At 44.4% G+C, this 18,821-nt stretch overlaps 1 protein-coding gene across 1 annotated transcript in view; it reads left to right on the forward strand.

Moving 5' to 3' along the window:
* AGPAT4 (1-acylglycerol-3-phosphate O-acyltransferase 4) overlaps positions 1–18,821 on the forward strand; it is a 146,110-nt gene that overhangs the window by 32,882 nt on the left and 94,407 nt on the right. Inside the window, exon 2 of the mRNA XM_008007752.3 lies at positions 13,111–13,377. Coding sequence (XP_008005943.1) covers positions 13,200–13,377 — 178 coding nt within the window. The 5' untranslated portion in view covers positions 13,111–13,199. The remainder of the gene's footprint in view (positions 1–13,110; positions 13,378–18,821) is intronic.

Below are 18,821 nucleotides of genomic sequence, written 5' to 3' on the forward strand. Positions count from 1 at the left end.
ACGTTGTAAATTTCACCATAAGTCTTAGATTGAAAGGCTTTTTATTATTGTTTTTGTTGTATGTTGAAATATTAAAGATCAGATTTTATTAAAAAGTCTTCTTTGGTGCCATGATTTGCTGGTGACGTAGGAACGTGCTGTCTGCACTGGTGTCAGCCCCATCCTCATCCCTGCCCGGAAGAGTTCCTGCTTCTTTGCAGGAGGCAGAAGCACTGTTACCTACCTGTTCTTTGCGTTTTCTGTATTTGTTAGAATCGTGTCCTCAGCTCCTCGCTGTAAGTCTGTTTGAGATCAGGAAAACACAGGTACATTCGAAGAGCACCAAAGTGATGAGGGTCTTGGTCTTCTCAATACCAGTTTTTATTTCCCTTCCACACGGTGGAAACAAGGCCTACATCGAATATGCAAGTCATTTCTTCAGTGAGATTTATGTAGGCAACTGACAGTTAACCTGTCATTAGGAAGACAGCCTCAGAACCAATGACTTTGAACTCCCTTCCTCTGGGCTGGGAATAAGGACATAATCATTTCATTAAAACTTGTGTGTGGCCTTTGAGGGTCTCAGGAGTCACTTCAGCTCAGGGTCACCCTGGAGATGAGTGGATGTCAGGATAAAAATGTCCACCTGAGGAAAATCTTACTGAAATAAACAAATGGATCATGAGAGCCACAGTGGAGAAGTGAGTAAGAAAAGCTGGTGATGGTTGGGGGCCAGGGAGAAGGGGTCAAGGAAGGAGGAGACTGATCAGCTCAGGAGGGAGGCAGGGACTTCGACTGAGAGTTCTTCATGCAGCCATTGTGCTGGCTGCTTTCTGTGCATTCCTGTGTGTAATTGTCACAGCACGGTGGGAGGCAGGGAATTTTACCTTCATTAGCAGTTGCAGACCTGGAGGCTCAGAGAGCATAAGCTACTGACCCAAGTTTGCACAGCTAGGAAACAGGGCCTCTCCTGCAGGCTCTGGCCACCCAGCCTTGTGGTGGGCCATGTGCGCAGGATGGCCGAGGCTCTGATGTGAGCTGCCAGTCCTGACCACGTTGCCTTGGTGACGGTGGGGGTAGAGTGGGAGGTGGTTTAGGTGCCGAATAAAGCTCTCTCTTTTTGTTTTTAGTGCCGGCTGGGGATGCCAGCCACCTCACGCCTGCTTCTGCTGGCCCAGGGCCGGGTCTTGGGCCATTTCCCCACTTTGGTAACCCCAAGGGGAGAGCAGCCCCTTCAGTGTCCCCAGCTCCTGTGTCGTTCCAGCCCTCACAGGCTTAGTATTGAGCTGACAGCCACAGCCACGTGGCAGCAATGACGATGATGAAATTGACAATTTCAACATGCATCCTGCCTTCTTTCCATGTTTGAAAAGGTTTCATTATTTTTTTTTAATTAAAAAAATTTTTTTTGAGACAGAGTCTGGCTCTGTCGCCTAGGCTGGAGTGCAGTGTTGCAATCTTCACTCACTGCAACCTCCACCTCCTGGGTTCAATCAATTCTCCTGCCTCAGCCTCCCGAGTAGCTGGGATTACAGGCACGTGCCCCCACACCCGGCTAATTTTTGTGTTCTTAGTAGAGATGGAGTTTCACCATGTTGTCCAGGCTGGCCTCGATCTCCTAACCTCAGGTGATCCACCCACCTCGGCCTTCCAAAGTGCTGGGATGACAGGTGTCAGCCACCGCGCCTGGCCAAGGTTTCCTTATTAACCAGAATATAATTTTGTGGATGTTTCTGTTTGGAAGATTAATTTTTCTCATTTCATTTCAGCTTGGCGTTTTATCACATTGGATTTTTCATTAGGAATTGATAGAATTTTTTGGAGACTTTCACAGACTGAGCATAATTTTAAATATGCCTCTGCTGAGCATCGTTGAAAATAGCTCACACACCCTCGGTTGTTGGAAATGCATCTAGCCAGCTGGCACCTTCAGAATGTGTACCTACTCTGAGGTCTGCGCCCTCCAGCCCCCCGAGGCTGTGGGCGAGCTGGATGGGGTTTAGAGGTTGTGGCCTTCTACTTGGAGAACAGGTGCCACTGAGGCTCCCCAGGCTGACTGTGAAAGGGAAGTCGCTTAAATACTCACGACCACTCCAACAGTCAGAAACAAGACCATGGACTGAAATCCCAGGCGTCCCGGAAGGCTGAAGTTCATGAAGTCTAGCATGTTGGGCTTCTTGTCTTATAGGAAGCATTAAGAGTGGTTAAAAGCATGAGATTGGCCCATGCCGGATCCCCACAGTTACTCACCATTAGCCCTTTACACTTCACCTCCTCTAACTAAACCGTGGTTTTTGCATCTATAATATGAGAATGGCAATACCTTCCATAGTGGGTTTTTGTGAGAACTAATGGGATAATATATGCTAAACATTTTTATACTGATGCTTCAGCACTGGTTATACTTCAGAAGCCCTGTGATGTTTAACTGTAAACATTTTCGGCCAGGTGCTGTGACTCACACCTGTAATGCCAGCACTTTGGGAGGCCGAGGCAGGCACATCACTTGAGGTCAGGAGTTTGAGACCAGCCTGGCCAACATGGTGAAGCCCCATCTCTACCAAAATTACAAAAATTTGTCAGGCATGATAGTGTGCGCTTGTAGTCCCAGCTACTTGGGAGACTGAGGCAGGAGAATTGCTTGAACCCAGGGGGCGGAGGTTGCAGTGAGCCGAGAGCGTGCCACTGCACTCCAGCCTGGGCAACAGAGGGAGACTCCATCTCAAAAACAAACAAAAACAAAAACATTTTCTTTTTCTTTTTTTTTTTTTTGAGACAGTGTCTCACTCTGTTGCCCAGCCTGGAGTGCAGTGGCCAGATCTCAGCTCACTGCAAGCTCCGCCTCCCGGGTTCACGCCATTCTCCTGCCTCAGCCTCCCGTGTAGCTGGGACTACAGGCGCCCGCCACCTCGCCCGGCTAGTTTTTTGTATTTTTTAGTAGAGACGGCGTTTCATCGTGTTAGCCAGGATAGTCTCGATCTCCTGACCTCGTGATCCGCCCGTCTCAGCCTCCCAGAGTGCTGGGATTACAGGCTTGAACTACTGCGCCCGGCCAACATTTTCATCTCATAGCAGTTAAAGCTACAGAAAGCCTTAGAGAATACTTAGTTTAATTTCCTTCTGCCTTATTTCTTCTCATGACAGAGTGAGTTCCTGAGGTTTTCCATCTGTGTTTGCTTACGTCTAGCTTTCTGTGAACTAGGTATAAAAGCGCTTGCCAATTTGTTTTTCTCTCACAAGCTACTCAGAACCAGCTATTAAATATAAACTTAGAAGCATCACTTTTCCATAGACCTGAGTTTTTATCATGCAACAGTGGGGCTTTGAAGAGGGACTAAAGGTTATTTATTAGAGGACATAATGTGATTTACAGTTTCTTCGGAGTTTGGTTTGTTTCAACAGACATCATGTACCGGACAAAGGACTATTCTATGAAATTTTTAAATACGTGAATTTTATAGGCTTCTCAACCATCAGATGATAATAAATTTTTTTTTTTTTTTTGAGACAGTTTTGCTCTTGTTGCCCAGGCTGGAGTCCAATGGCACGATCTCAGCTCACTGCAACCTCCACCTACTGGGTTCAAGCAATTCTCCTGCCTCAGCCTCCCAAGTAGCTGGGATTACGGGTGCCCGCCACCACACCCAGCTAAGTTTTGTATTTTTAGTAGAGACGGGGGTTTCACCATGTTGGCCAGGCTGTTCTCGAACTCCTGACCTCATGATCCGCCCACCTTGGCCTCCCAAAGTGCTGGGATTACAGGTGTGAGCCACCGCACCTGGCCAATGATGATTATTTTTTTAATTGAGGACTATTTTACTTAGAGCTCGTCCCAAAGACAGTTAAATCCAGTCTAGAATACTTTCTCTCCTGTTTTGTTTTAGGAATTAGGCCAACCGAACTTCAAGGGAGTCAAAACTGAACCCAGCCTTGTTTGCCAGGAGTGAGAACTGAGCACCTTCCTCAGGCCTACACAAGTTAGTTGCCGCCGTTGTGGAGACTTTGGTCACATTCATCTGACCTGAAGGAGTGCTGGTGATCTGAATGTAGTGTGTGCCGGACACCAGCTCCCCCATTTCTCCTGGGACTGGATCCACTCCCCTCTCCTCTGTGGGCACCGCAGTCCGTGGGGATTCTGTGTCCTGGAGACCAAAATGTTGGTTCAGAAACAGAATCTGCCAGCTGTCCCCACTTTAGCTGTGCTGCTGTCTCTGCCAATCCCTGAGGTTTTTATTTTCTTTTATTCGTCTGGTTAACCTGGGCCACTTGGAAATCTTCTCTGTAGATGGGAGTTGGGGAAGAGCGGCAGAGCTGGATCCCTTAATCACTGTTGAGGAAGACTGCACTGGCGCAGAGGGAAAAGCTTGCCCTGGGAGGGCATCCTTGTGTTTGACTTGGAAGGGATATTGGAGTGTACCTTGTCAGTTTCTTCCTAAGGATCAAGATGCTGAAGCTGTAGTTTTGAACCCAGCCCTGGCTTCCAGGTGGACAGACTTGTGTGTGTGTGTGTGTGTGTGTGTGTGTGTGTGTGTGTATGCGCGCGTGCGTGTACACAAAGATAACTGCTGTTAGTGTTTTGGTAAAGCTTTCTTTTCTTCTGGTTTTTTAAGAGTTGTGATTTTTTCCACATGATTTTGTATCCTGTCACTTAATATCATAATGAAAATGTATTCATTTTACTACAAACCTATTTTAGTGACACTTCACCTATTCCATTTGGTGGCTCTTCCATAATTCAGTTTTTTGTTTCCTTATGTTGGAAATACAAATTGTTTCTAATTTTTGGTGTTGGAAACAATAGTGGTTGAGTATCTTTATACGTGGGGAATTTTCTGAAAGTTAATTTTGTCCTTAAGATAGTCAGAAATTGTTTACTATTAAGTGGTATGAAGCTGTTTAAGGTCCTTATATGTATGTGAAATTGCTTACTAAAAAGATGGATTTGTACTCTCACTGAGGCTAGGAGTCCCATTCTACCTCATTTCTGTAGAATGGAGTATTATCATTAAAAACAAAAAGCCTAGTTTGGAATGTAAAAAGTGGTATAAAAGAATTTGCATTCATTTCTTTGATCTCTTTTTGTATGTTCTGGATTTTGAGGTCAAAAGAGCTTCAATAAGGTGTTTAGATTTTAATGATGATGCTAAATTGGGGAGGAGCATTATTTCGGCAGTTCTTCTTGGACTGATTTCTTTGGAGGAAAGAAAGTTTTGCCTTTTCTACAACCCTCACCTGGTTGAGTGCTACAATGTGAATATATATTAAGAACAAACACATAAACACCTTTTAAATCCAGCTTATGGCAGAGGTAATCCCATTTCAGGTTTAGCCTGTCTTCCTGAGTTTGACTGAAGTTCATGCTTATTTCATAGCTTCAGAATTTTGAGTAAGACAAAATATGAAGTCTTAACTAAGGTTATCTTGTTGCCTAATGTAATGCATTAAACTGACAGCTCTCTGTGTTTAGAGAAGGATGCGGTTTGGATTCTTTCATGGGGAAATTCTGAGTTTTCTTTCATTTGCTTATGTTTTCACCAACATAGGCTGGGCAGCATATGGTACCATCTGCCTTACACCATACATAACTCACTTCAGGAGTCCCGTCGACCAAACGCTGTGCTGGAGTGTATGTGCCTGGCTGTCTGTGTCTGTAGAACTTCATGGTAGAAATGGTACCTGAGAAATTTGGTGCTAGAGCGAGAGAGTTTGTCTCGTTTGCACTTTAATATATTCTTACGTGTATTGATTAGTCCATTCTCACACAGCTAATAAAGACATACTCGAGACTGGGTAATTGATAAATGAAAGCGGTTTAATTGACTCACAGTTCTGCAGGGCTGGAGAGGCCTCAGGAAACTTACAATCATGGCAGAAGGGGAAGCAAACGCGACCTTCTTCACATGATGGCAGGAAGGAGAAGTGCCAAGCAAAAGGGTGTAAAGCCCCTAAAAAAACCATCAGATCTTATGAGAATTCACTATCTCGAGAACAGCATCAGGGTAACCACTCCCATGATTAAATTACCTCCCACTGGGTCCCTCCCATGTCACGTGGAGATTGTGGGAACTACAATTCAAGGTAAGAGTTGGGTGGAGACACAGCCAAACCCTATCAACCTCATCTCCATCCCACACTTTGGGAAGATTACATAGTTAAGGAAGGTGAAGTACACGTGAGTGTTTGTGACTGCATTATTTCCCATTTCTGAGTCACTAGCAAAAAAGTATAGGTTAGAATGAAAACATCTGGGGGAGGATGCTTTAACACATTACAGGTAAATTAAAGACAAGGAAAACTGAGTTGATGACCATCTCATTGGCTTTCCCAGGAGAGACGAAGTCATCTATCTTAGATGCTCCTTCTTTGCCTTCTTGCAAATGATAGAAAAATCCCCCATTACTTGGGTGCTCCCTGTTGCAGGCATCCTGGCAAGTGTTTCAAATGCTTTACTATATTTGATCCTTACAACCACCTCATGCTGAAGTTTATTGTTCTGATTTTACACATGAGGAAAGTGAGGGCCAAGTAAGTTAATCAACTTCCATAGCTGTAAAGTGGCCAAGCCTGGATTTGTAGCCTGACTGCCTGACTCTCAGTGCCCTCTCCACAGCAGAAGCTCCAACAACTATGCTACATTGCCCCCCCCGACCCCCGTCTCACATACACACACACACACACACACACACACACACACAGAGCAGTGCTTGGTTTCCAGGTGGTCTCACGTTGCCTGCACATTTCAGAATTTCTCTTGTCTGGTGCTTTGGATGATCACCTTTCTGCTCACTTGAATAGAGCATGTCAACCCTGTGGTCCTTCCTCAAGTTGGCAAGCAGTGTACCTTTTCTCCCTCAGAGACTTGCAAGTATCTCACCTTTGTGGCATATGCTCATCATCCGCCCACACCTAACCTTCACGGGGGCTGGGAAATGGAATCTATCCAGTTCTGTGCCCAGAATGGGGTGGATTTCATTCTCGTCATAAAAAAAGATGATAAAACACTGAGAAGAAAAGGAAATCAGCCATAATGCTTCTGCCAACATTTAGCCACTATTAATAGATAGTTATAGATATAGTAATAGAAGTAGGTATGAATGACATATATGCATACATTATTATTTTGCAGTTAAGAATTATACTTCTTTGTGAACTTTTCCCACTCAGTGTTATTCTAATATTCTCTAAAGGTCTATACCAGCTGACTTACCCGCTTTGGTCCACTGTTGGCTTATAGTCAACATCCTCTGTGTATTTAACCCCCTTTGTCTCTCCCATCCTTATGTGAATGACTCAGTTTTTACGTCTAAGTGGTGCTGAAGGAGAATTCTTCTGGTATTTAGTAAGAAGCCGTGCTAATGTTAATGACGGTTACCTACTTTCTCAAATAGCCATGAGCTCCTTTCACACAGACTCATAGCCAACACTTTTTCAATATGTGCCCTTGAAGACTGCCAGAGACTTTGCCAAATGATTGGCTAAATTCAGTATCTACTAATCTACCAGTGGCCTGGGAAATAAAGGTAATTTGGATTAGATTATGTCTCCTTGAATCTGTTATGATTCCTAGTGACAGCTGCTTTTTGTCTATGTTTTAAATGCTGGTGCCGTCATTTTCAGGTGATGTATATTGAGCTCATGGGTCAGGTGCTGCCTTCTGGAAAATTCCGATAATGTATCCAGATAGGGTTTCCTAGCATTTTTCCTATTCTCTATGATGTAAAAATGTCTTTGTGTTTCCACAATTTTTGCATGTTGCCTTAGTTCACTAGGTTGTAGTTTGTCTGGGACTCATTATCTGGAGAGAACCCTCCCCCTGCCTTTTATTTATTTATTTTTGTGAGACTCTGTCGCCCAAGCTGGAGTTGCAGTGGCACCATCTTGGCTCACTGCAACCTCTGCCTCCCAGGTTTTTTTTTTTTTTGAGATGGAGTCTCGCTCTGTCGCCCAGGCTGGAGTGCAATGGCATGATCTCGGCTCACTGCAAGCTCCACCTCCCAGGTTCACGCCATTCTCCTGCCTCAGCCTCCTGAGTAGCTGGGACTACAGGCACCCGCCATCACGCCCAGCTAATTTTTTGTATTTTTAGTAGAGACGGGGTTTCACCATGTTAGCCAGGATGGTCTCCATCTCCTTACCTCGTGATCCGCCCGCCTCGGCCTCCCAAAATGCTGAGATTACAGGCGTGAGCCACCATGCCCTGCCAGCCTCCCAGATTTAAGTGATTCTCCTGCCTCAGCCTCCCGAGTAGCTGGGATTACAGGCACCCACCACCATGTCCAGCTTTTTTTTTTTTTTTTTTTTTTCTATTTTTAGTGGAGATGGGGTTTTACCATGTTGGCCAGGCTCGTTTTGAACTCACCTCAAGCGATCTGCCTACCTTGGCCTCCCAAAGTGCTAGGATTACAGGTGTGAGCCCCTGCTCCCGGCCTCCTGCTGCCTTTTAATGCATGCTTTAAGCCCTCATCGGGCCATTTGTCTGCCCCCAGAGGTAACTGTGCCGGCTTCTGTAGCCAGATTTCATTGTGTGAACTTGTTGAAAGGGAATTCCCAGTAGGATTTGGCCTCCTGCACTCCCATCCCTAGGGTCTTTCAAGGTCATGGGGTGAATCTCAGGAAAAAGTAAAGCTTAAACGCTACTTCTGAGCTCACTGATGGGAAAACACCTGCTGTTTCATTTCATAAGTACCAAAACCCAGAAAAAGGCAATACATCATCTTTGCTTTGTCAAGCACATGAGTTTATCATTTTTGGCCTTGATAGTAAGAAGCATCTTCTTCTGTTTTCACAGAAATATGGCATAGCAGCAGTTTCCTAATTCTCTGCTGATTCAGAAACTCCATGAGTACCGCTCTGATAGGCTCAGAAACAGCATAAGTTCTTTGTCATATCCTTGCCTCGTATAATAAGCTACTGAAGTGGATTTGCTGGAAAGGCTCTTTCTGTCACATTGTAGGTACTTGCAAAGCTAAAAGGGAAATAGGCAAAGTATTTTTGAAATGTCTCTCTCCAGCTATTTTCATCGCTGGCCAGATATTCATACCATCTTTCCTCAGCATGACATGAAATTGGCTAATTGCCACGTTAGAAGAGAAAGTGCTGTTTTATTCAGGATGGGAAAGACGCTAATATGGTTTGTATCTGCGTCCCTGCCCAAATCTCACGTTGAATTTGTAATCCCTAGCGCTGGAGGTGGGACCTGGTGGGAGGTGATTGGATCACGGGGGTGCAGTTCTCATGAATGGTTTAGCATCGTCCCGCCTTGGTACTGTATAATGAGTGAGTTCTCTTGAGATCTGGTTGTTTAAAAGTGTGTGGCACCTCCCCCATCTCTCTCTCTCACTCTTCCTCCTGCCATGTAAGATGTCCACTCCCCCTTTGCCTTCCACCATGAGTAAAACCTTCCTGTGGCCTCCCCAGAAGCAGAAGCCTCTGTGCTTCCTGTACAGCCTGCAGAACCATAAGCCAATTAAACCTCTTTTCTTTACAAATTATCCATTCTCAGGTATTTCTTTATAGCAGTGGGAGAATGGACTAATCCAGATGGGTCCTCAAAACTCTCTCTGGAATGAACTTAAGACCTATGTCACACATTTGTCCTCCAGACACGCCCTGACATAATTCAGCCATGCTTCTTTTAATACTCAGCCCTCATTCTAAAGTCAGTTAAATTATTTAACACCTCACAGCACTTCTGGTTCTTCTTCGGAGGATGCCTTGACTATTCTTGTTTTGGCGTTTGCATATAAATTTGAGAATCCGCGTAAGTTTCACAAAATCAAAAAGCAATAGCCTCCCTGGGATTTTGATTAGACTCTGTTGTCCCTTTTTTTTTTTTTTTTTTTTTTTGAGACGGAGGCTCGCTCTGTCACCCAGGCTGGAGCGCAGTGGCACGATCTCGGCTCACTGCAAGCTCCGCCTCCCGGGTTCAGGCCATTCTCCTGCCTCAGCCTCCCAAGTAGCTGGGACTACAGGTGCCCGCCAACACGCCCGGCTAGTTTTTTGTATTTTTAGTAGAGACGGGGTTTCACTGTGTTAGCCAGGATGGTCTCGATCTCCTGACCTCGTGATCCGCCCATCTCAGCCTCCCAAAATGCTGGGATTACAGGCGTGAGCCACCGCGCCCGGCCAGACTCTGTTGTCCCTTTTTACTGATAGAAAAACTGAGGTGCAGAATAGTTAATGTGCCCAAAACAGGGTTCCAATACACAACCAAGAAGAGAGAGAGCAGAGCCGCAAAGTCGGGCAATGGAACCCTTAAGCCCACATGCAACCACCACACAGCAGGCCGGGAAACGGGTCTTGAGGACAGAAGTGGAGCTGAAACTTAAGACCCCAAACACACCAAGCCTTGTCTGATTTCTCTTTAGGCTCCTCTGCTTGGGTTCCTCTTTACGCTTCACCAATGCCATGTGAGACTCTGGTTCGTGCATTACTAGTGAGGGTTTTACCGGAGGGCATGTGGTAAAATTTCAATTTACCTTGAAATCTTATAAGGAGAAAAAGAATTGTATATTTTTCTTCTTAATGCCCTAATATTAAACTGGACACTGAGGAAGGCAGTGTTTAATCCCCTGCATTTCCGATGTCAGCTGGCTTCCTTTTCATAGTGTAGAATTGGCAAAACAAAGGATTTGTCAAGTAATTTACAAACGCTAGACCCCGGAAACCTAGTGAAAACTGGAGCTTGGCCTGACCAGATTGTCTTGACGCTATTAGTGGCTAATCCAGGGGAAAATGGGCAAATTGCATGAATATTCAACATCAAACTGTTACTGCTGCCAAACTGCAAACCCATGTAAACCCCTCCTATTTATGTAACTCCCAAAGTCAAGTGCACTGAGTGGGGGCTGCCAGCTTAACGCCTATTCCTCAGTGGGAGCCTGGGAGTGTTGAAACTCAGTACGGAGCTTTCCAGCCTGGAAATGTCTGTGTAAGTGCTGTCTGCGAAGGCCAGAGATGTGATGATTCAGACCCTGCAGGGCCTGGATTTGTGCCAGAGAGTGGAGCTTCTGGGGCCTAGAGAATGGGATGTCTCAGTGGAGCAAAGATGATTTCAGAGAACTCAGGCCAAAAGCTTCTTCCCATTTCCCTTCTATCAGAAATGTATAGGAATCTTGCAGGAATGCAGCCTGCCTTCCAGATAGTTCCAGTAAATGCAAACATGCCTCGCTGTGACTCTCCGTATGCCTGAAACTGTCCTCAGAGCCAACCTGCATGGCCCAGGAGTAACTGCACTAAAAGCTGTGCTGTCTTCTGCCCTTGGGGTAATTTCTGGGCTGCTCTGCAAAAGGGAGTTCTGAGCCCAAGAGAGCTCCTGCCTCACATCTCAGGAGCAAAACACTCCTGACACGTGCAGGAGAAAGAGCTCAGAGTTAAAACTGACCCCTAAGATCAGCTACCGATTGTGGCAAGTGTAGGCAATTGCCCAACCTCACCATTGCCTCAGTTTCTTATTCTGAAAAATGGGATGATAAGAATACTCATCTTGTGGGATTCATAGGAGCCTTAAAATGAGATCATATGTGTGAAACTCTTACAGATGCCCCTCAATTTATGATGGGATTACATCCCGATAAATCCATTGCAAATTGAAAATATTGTAGGTCAAAAAGGCATTGCATACACCTCACCTGTCAAACATCATCGTTTAGCCTAGCTTGCCTTAAACGCACTCAGCACGTGTACGTCAGCCTATGGTTAGGCCTAATCATCTTACACAAAGCCTAATTTATAATAAAGTGCTGAATAGCCCGTGTAATTTATTGAATACTGTACTGAAAGTGAAAAACAGAAGAGTTGTATGACCTCGAATTAAAATTTCTCTGGATATTGCTTTTACACCATCCTAAAGCTGGGAATTTTCAGTGGAAGCGTAAGTCGAGGACCATCTGTATACAGATTGTTATTATTAATAAAGATTGTAACCATTTTAGGGTCTCTCCACTATTATTATTAGAAAGTTGTAACATTAGACGTCTTCCTGGGGTCATCTGCAAGGCTCTTCTGCTTCCAGGACAAGCGAGTCCACTGCTCTCAGCTTTCCTTTTCATCAGAGTATTTGAAACTCCTGCCCTTTTCCTCAAAGGAAACCGTTTATTTCCCAAACTGTAAAGTCATTTCATTATTCTGTTTTGAGCTGGAGACTGATTAGAGGACTGTGAGTCTGTGTGTTGAGTTTCTTTCTGATTTCAGAACCCTTAAGGATGTGTGTGTGTGTGTGTGTGTGTCTGTGTGTGGTGTGTGTGTGTGTGGTGTGTGTGTCTGTGTGTGTGTGTGTCTGTGTGTCTGTGTGTGTGGTGTGTGTGTGTCTGTGTGTGTGTCTGTGTGTGTGGTGTTTGTGTGTGTGTCTGTGTGTGTGTGACCAGGGTGTGGTGGGGGTAGTTTTCGTACCTTCGTAGTTATTTGTATTTACTGATATCCTCAAAATTGAGCCCTTGTCTACCTTCGCTAAATCATTCTACAAATATTTTTTAAAATTAAGCTCCCACCCTGTGCCAGTGATGGCTCTCATGTGCTGGAGAAACAGTGGTGGTTTTCAAGTAAATGCCTCCCTAGTCCTGGGTGCTTGGGGGTGGCACCCACTCTGGGTGTGTCCTCGTCCTTGTCCAGGGCAGGCTTGACTTCAGGGCAGTCCTGCTGGAAGTGAGGGGTGAGCGGGGATCTGGAGGAGGCGAATGAGAGAAGGGAGATGGCATGGGGCTGGGGGTGAGAGAATGGGGCTCAGGCCGCAATGGCAGCAGGAGGGGAAGCCGGATTTGTGGCCTGTCCTGTGGGCAGCTGTCACTCAAGTGGTACCCAGGGCTCCATGGCTGGCTCAGCTACTGCCCAGCTTGGAAGCGGTGAACCCTGGCCGAGTGGCTCCACCTTCCGGGCCTCAATTTCCTCACGTGTAATGAAAGTACCAACCTCAGAGGATATTGGGAGAATGAAAGGAAGGATTATTGTTAAAGGGCTTAGACTATGCTCGACAGGAAGTAAGCACTACATCAATGTTGGCAAAATAAAGATAAATCAACTAATGCACAATGAGTTTGACCTCAGGTGTATATTTTTCTTTTCAGAGCACTTTTTTTTCTGACTCTAAAAGCACATCGTGTTTTTGCTAACATTTCCTATTTGTTTGTGTTTTAGACGCCTTCCTGAGTCCTGGATCTTTCTTCCTTCTGGAAATCTTTGACTGTGGGTATTTATTTATTTCTGAATAAAAGCGTCCACACATCATGGACCTCGCGGGACTGCTGAAGTCTCAGTTCCTGTGCCACCTGGTCTTCTGCTACGTCTTCATTGCCTCGGGGCTAATCATCAACACCGTTCAGCTCTTCACTCTCCTCCTCTGGCCAATTAACAAGCAGCTTTTCCGGAAGATCAACTGCAGACTGTCCTATTGCATCTCAAGCCGTAAGATACTTAAGATTCTTTATTTTCGTCTTTATTGTGGATGTGTGTATCAGAATTCGGCTCTTGATATGGATTCACTAGGCTTTCACTGTGTGCTGAGCTGTTTTTTTGTTTTGCTTTTGTTTGTTTTAGGTTTGAAATGGCTATTTTGTTCTCAATCCCCCAAAATTATTTTTTGAATGAATAATGCCAGTAGCTCAAAATTCAACAGCCACAGACAGGTATACGACGAAAAGTAAATACACATTCTATTAGTTTCTTTAGTTATCCTCAGAACCAATCAGTATTAATGCTTTCTTAGTTATCCTTATAGGAATAGCATACATACAGCTCTTATACTTGTAAATGCATGTGCATCTTTCTGTGTATATATCTATATAGATGGATAGATACATATGCATACATATATTTTTTAAAAAACGAGTGGCAGTATACTATATTGTTTTCTTCCTGGCCTTTTTTCTTCAGCTTTTTATTTTAAGGTAATGGATTCACATAAAGCTGTAACAATAATACTGAGAGATTCTATACACTCCTTGGCCAGTTTCTCCCTATGGTAGCATCTTGCACGACTGAAATAGCATATTCCAACCAGAAAATTGACATCGATACAATCCACAGCCCTACTCCTATTTCTCCACTTTTAAGTACACTCATTTGTGTGTGTGTATGTGTCTGATGTTTGATTATGCCAGGCCATTTCAAACATGACTAATTTGGCCTGAGTTTCAACAATTGAAAAGATGAATGAGTATATTGGGACATCTAGAAATGCATTTTGCTGTTGGTATTGAGTAGCCTTAAGCCTATACCTATTCTCAAAAGTAGAGAACGCAGTGTGATATTAATAATGATATATGTAGGTGTGAATATATTTCAAAATATGAGCTTTTAAAAAATCTGGCTATTAAAAACTATCAGCTATCTAAGAGTATGCCAAGAGTCCAAAATTATTGATATATTTTTGATACCATTTAAATAAAATGATCAAATTTGAATTTGAATCAAAACAATTCAAGCTATGTATAATTATCCAAGTGGATTACCACTGATCCAGTCTTAGTTGTTAAACTTCAGAATACTAACTTGTAAGGAAAAAAAATCATAGACATATCCTTATTTATGACTTTTTTCACCAACTCAGAACTTGCAGATCTGCCTCATACTATTTCAGATATAGTTTGAGTGCAAGACCTTCCATGTCTTGTATTATAATGCTTTACAGAAATATGTCTTGAAAGTTTTCATAAGATCCTAAGATTGAGTTATTGTAAAACAGCAACTTTAGTCTATTTGTCTGTGGCCCGTTGGGTACAACCACCAATTCAATCCAATACGATGGAATGTACTTTTCCTTGTCATAGACGTCACTCAACAATGGTCTCCTAGTATGTACGCTTCTACGGTGGTATATAAAAAGGAAAAACTTGTCCAAACAGCGCAGAGACAGTAGGAGATGATTTGGACAGGAACTGTAGCTGTTTGAAGAGAGATGAGCTTTTGTAATCAAGGGAAAGGAGATAGTCGACTGAGATTTAAAAGATTTTATAATTTTAAATGTCTTTTTACCCTCTAGCAGTTGGTCTCTATTTAAGCAGAATTTAAACTTAACAAAGCAATACTGATTACGCTTTTCATTGAAACCTGCATTTATGTGACTCGCATGCACCTATGGAGATTTCAAAATCTGTTAGTTTGCAATGTGAAATCCTGTATGTTTGTACTGCCATAACCCCTACCCAAATTTCAAGTGGATGGTTAAGAATTGCATTTCTCGTTTGGAGTTAAGAAATAAGAAACAGGATTTGGAATCAGAGTCCACGAGAGTACCATATTTTTCTCTTGATTGATGGTAAAGACATGCTAAGTTTATGGCAGGATTGTGGAGATATTTTTCCCAGGATGTGTTAGCATATCTGTTTCTGGTGGAAATTAAGATGGGCAACAAATTCAGAAAGCAAGGCAGATTTGTATCCATCACAAATTAATTATTTAGAACAAACTCCAAATGAAACTCAAGAATTAACCATCTGAGACAACTGGCATCTCAATGTGGGTGCAATGAAGGGTGGGCAGTCTAATTTCACCGAAGGACCTAGAAGCACCTCCATCCAGGTATACCCAGTGATGCTCTGTGCCTTCTTCCCCAGAGGAAGCACCTCCATCCAGGTGCACCCCAGCAATGACCTTTGCCTACGTCCCTGGAGGAAGGCTTCCTGGGGCTTTGGGCCAAGCAATAGTAGAAGCATTTTAGAACAATCTGAAACGGGAAGGGAAGATTTCTCCCTCTAGAGGAGCAGTCCTGGCTGCTGGGAAAAGAGAATATGGTAGAAAGTGAGGGTGATGATCCTGGGTGGCTCATGGGCACCTTATGGTGATAAGCCCGTGCAAACTATCCCCAGGTTTGAGAGAATCCTCGCCAGGATTCTCCGTTTCTGGTATCCCTCTAGGTGCTAGCAGGGCTGTTCTCTTCCTGCTTCCTTTTCCTTGCTCTAGATAATTGACAGACTTCCTCTGTCAGTTATTTTACAGTAACCAAGGCCATGTAAGAAGAGTGTTTAGGAAGCCTTGCTGGGCCACTGATCAGCCAGAGGAGGAGACAGTTCGTGGCGAATTCAGCAGCTTCACTAGGAGATGACTCTGCAGCGTCTGTGCTGTAACTCTCCTCTGCTTCCCTCTGACTTAAGATAGAAACTGTTCATGCCTTTAATTGTGTCTTCTGGCGTATGAGTCACTCTGAGCTTAGACAGTCATGAGCATTCATCATTTGCAGCTGATTTTCTAAGGAAAAGGCAGAAAAAAACGTTTCCTTGAGACACGGAGCCCTTCCATCTCTGTGTTCGCTTTCGTCTAGCAGAGCTATGTCTTTGCCTCTTATCTCATTAAGTATTTGTTAAGAGCTTGGTGTGTTAACAAGTAAGTTCAAAGCGGTTACCAGCCCTGGTGTGGTAAAGCTCTCATGCAAAAGGCCATGCTGATATAAAAGACAAATAGAGACAAAACAAGCAGTAAAGACAGCCTGGGTAACAGCAGGACACACCGAGACACCGAGCAGAGAATTTTATTCTACTGGCAGCAACCAACCTCATGAATAACAAGTTCAAAGTAATATAATCTCGATGGATGATTTTTAGAGGGTTGCTTTGTCTTATTTTTGCCTAGATTTGTAGAAAGGAAAGGCCAAGTCAGGCTGGCTTGGCATGCTGAAGGAGGAAGGGAGGATGGAGCCAGCTTCTTTAAGGTAAAAAGAAGGAAGAAAGTTAGAAGAAGAGGGGTGAAGAGTAGAATTTCATTGCCTTTCCACTAAGCAGGATGTGCCATTTAATCTCTAGGGAAAGGTGGCCAAGACTGGCTTTTTTTTTTCCTTTCTGACATTGTGGATTTCAAAACAAAACAGAAAGATTAGGAGAATCTATTAATGTCAGGGTTAAAAAAAAAAAAAAAAAAAAGACGGGTGTGGAAAGGATTGCCGATGACCTAATTGTCCTGGAAAGGGCCAGTGAAATGAAACACAGTGGGCACCAGCCCCATTCTACGGCCCCCAGCCCTGGTGCTGTGCTTCCAAATTCAGTGTTGACCATCCCCACCCCGCACCCCCAGCCCCGGTGCCTTGCTTCCAAATTCAGTGTTGCTGTGAACAGGCTTTATGAGCTGGAGCCTGCCACTGAATATTCCTGGACTATGACGCTTATGGTTTTAAACGGCTGTTGGATGCACAGCTACACATCTTCCTTTAATGGGCAAGGCCACATGGTGGCAAGAAGGGAGTGAGAATTTGGAGTGCCAGCCTGCAAAATTACACATTCTGCCTCCCCTGCTACAGGCTCCATCCATCGCCTTTGGTGAGCCACATGAACTCTCTGAGTCCAAATAACAGGGCCAATTACAATGGCCGCTTCAAAATGCAGAATGAGATGCTCTGTCTGAAAGTGCTTTAGAAATTCCTTAAAGTACATCACATTTAGGATGGAAATTGGAATTTGTGTCCATGGAAGGAGGAAGAGTAGGGGCGTTGGCAAGGGTGTATTGATCTTTCTTCCTATTGGTTCGTTACTTGGACAGGTAACTTCAAAACACTCAGCGACATTTGAAGTAAAGGGGATGGAAGAGTTGACCGGGCTTCTGATCGTGTTCTAATAAAGGGTTTAGAATTTTTGGTTTTCCTCTTGGGAAGTTGTTTACTTCCTTTTCACCACCCCCACCATGCCTCACACTTGATGAGTGTTTGCCACTGTATTTGTAGAAGGTTCGCAAAAGGAGAGTAAGCTGTATGTTGTCTCTTACAACACTACTGTGTGTAGTGGTGAAAGTGATATCTGTGTCTCCCTGGCATAATAATAAACATTTGTAACATACTTCAGGATGTCCAGGTCACTTCAGATTTGCTACTCGAGAACGGATTTGGCAGTGACGAGGCGGCCTGGCAGAAGTTGGTCTGCTCCTATCTGGAAGGTGGGATCAGGGCCTGGTGACAAGTCAGGAACAGTGGCAGCAAGGGCTGTGCATGCAAGAGGACTGGGAGCTCCGAGTTGCTGGAGAAAGTGCAGAGCAAGTCATGTAATTACTGGAACCTGTCTGAAATTGACGACCACGGAGAATGGGAGATCTCAACTCTGCTTTCCTGAGAGGAAGCAGATATTCCACCCAGCCAGAGCCTTGGGGCGAAAAGGCAGTCCATCTGGGTTGGGGACTTGTGCTTTTTTAGCCCCTCCTCTGGGCAAGGGTGCCTCAATTTTGAGTCTGTTCATGTGCTTCTTGACCAAGGTGTCACCAGGTGGGTTTGAAAACCTAACAAGACAAGCTAGTGGAACAGAGCAGTCTTTGGCACATGAGTCATAACATGAGACCTACTAGAGGCTGGTGTTTCTGAATCTCTGCCCTGAAAGGTGTGCGAACTGTTGGTTTTGTGTGCTTTCCTGTGTATGCCATTCTAATCCCAGACACTAGCAGACTGATACGCTTTTCTGCCAGCACTGGAAACTGTCTCCAGGTGTGTGACTGCCAGGTGACCTGCTAGGTGAGGCCTGAATTTGGATTTCCTCCTCCTTATGGACAAAGTACTTTTTCCACATTGGATTATCAAGTTGTAAAACAAAACAAGCTTTCCTTCTTCTCTTCCTTCTTCCTTCTTCTTCCCTGCTTTGCGTAGGAGCTCCCCCGAGGGAGGTCATCTGTCATTCTGATGGCCTCAGGATGACGCTGTGGGTGCTGGGTCAGCACTTTCATTTTGCTGTCATTGCTATATATTAACCCACCATCAGCAGGCTGGGGACACTCCTACCACCTGCAGACCCTCCTGGCCGGCAGCACAGGGAAGGCAAGGTGACCTCTCAGGAGCCTCCGCTGTGGTAACTGAGGGCAATCCTGGCCGCATCCATGTGCAATCATCTGCTTTCATTCTATGTGTTAAAAGTTTATACCAAGTGAACCTAGCTCTCCAGCGC

Source organism: Chlorocebus sabaeus, chromosome 13 (genome assembly GCF_047675955.1).
Source record: "Chlorocebus sabaeus isolate Y175 chromosome 13, mChlSab1.0.hap1, whole genome shotgun sequence".
Taxonomy (NCBI): Eukaryota; Metazoa; Chordata; class Mammalia; order Primates; family Cercopithecidae; genus Chlorocebus; species Chlorocebus sabaeus.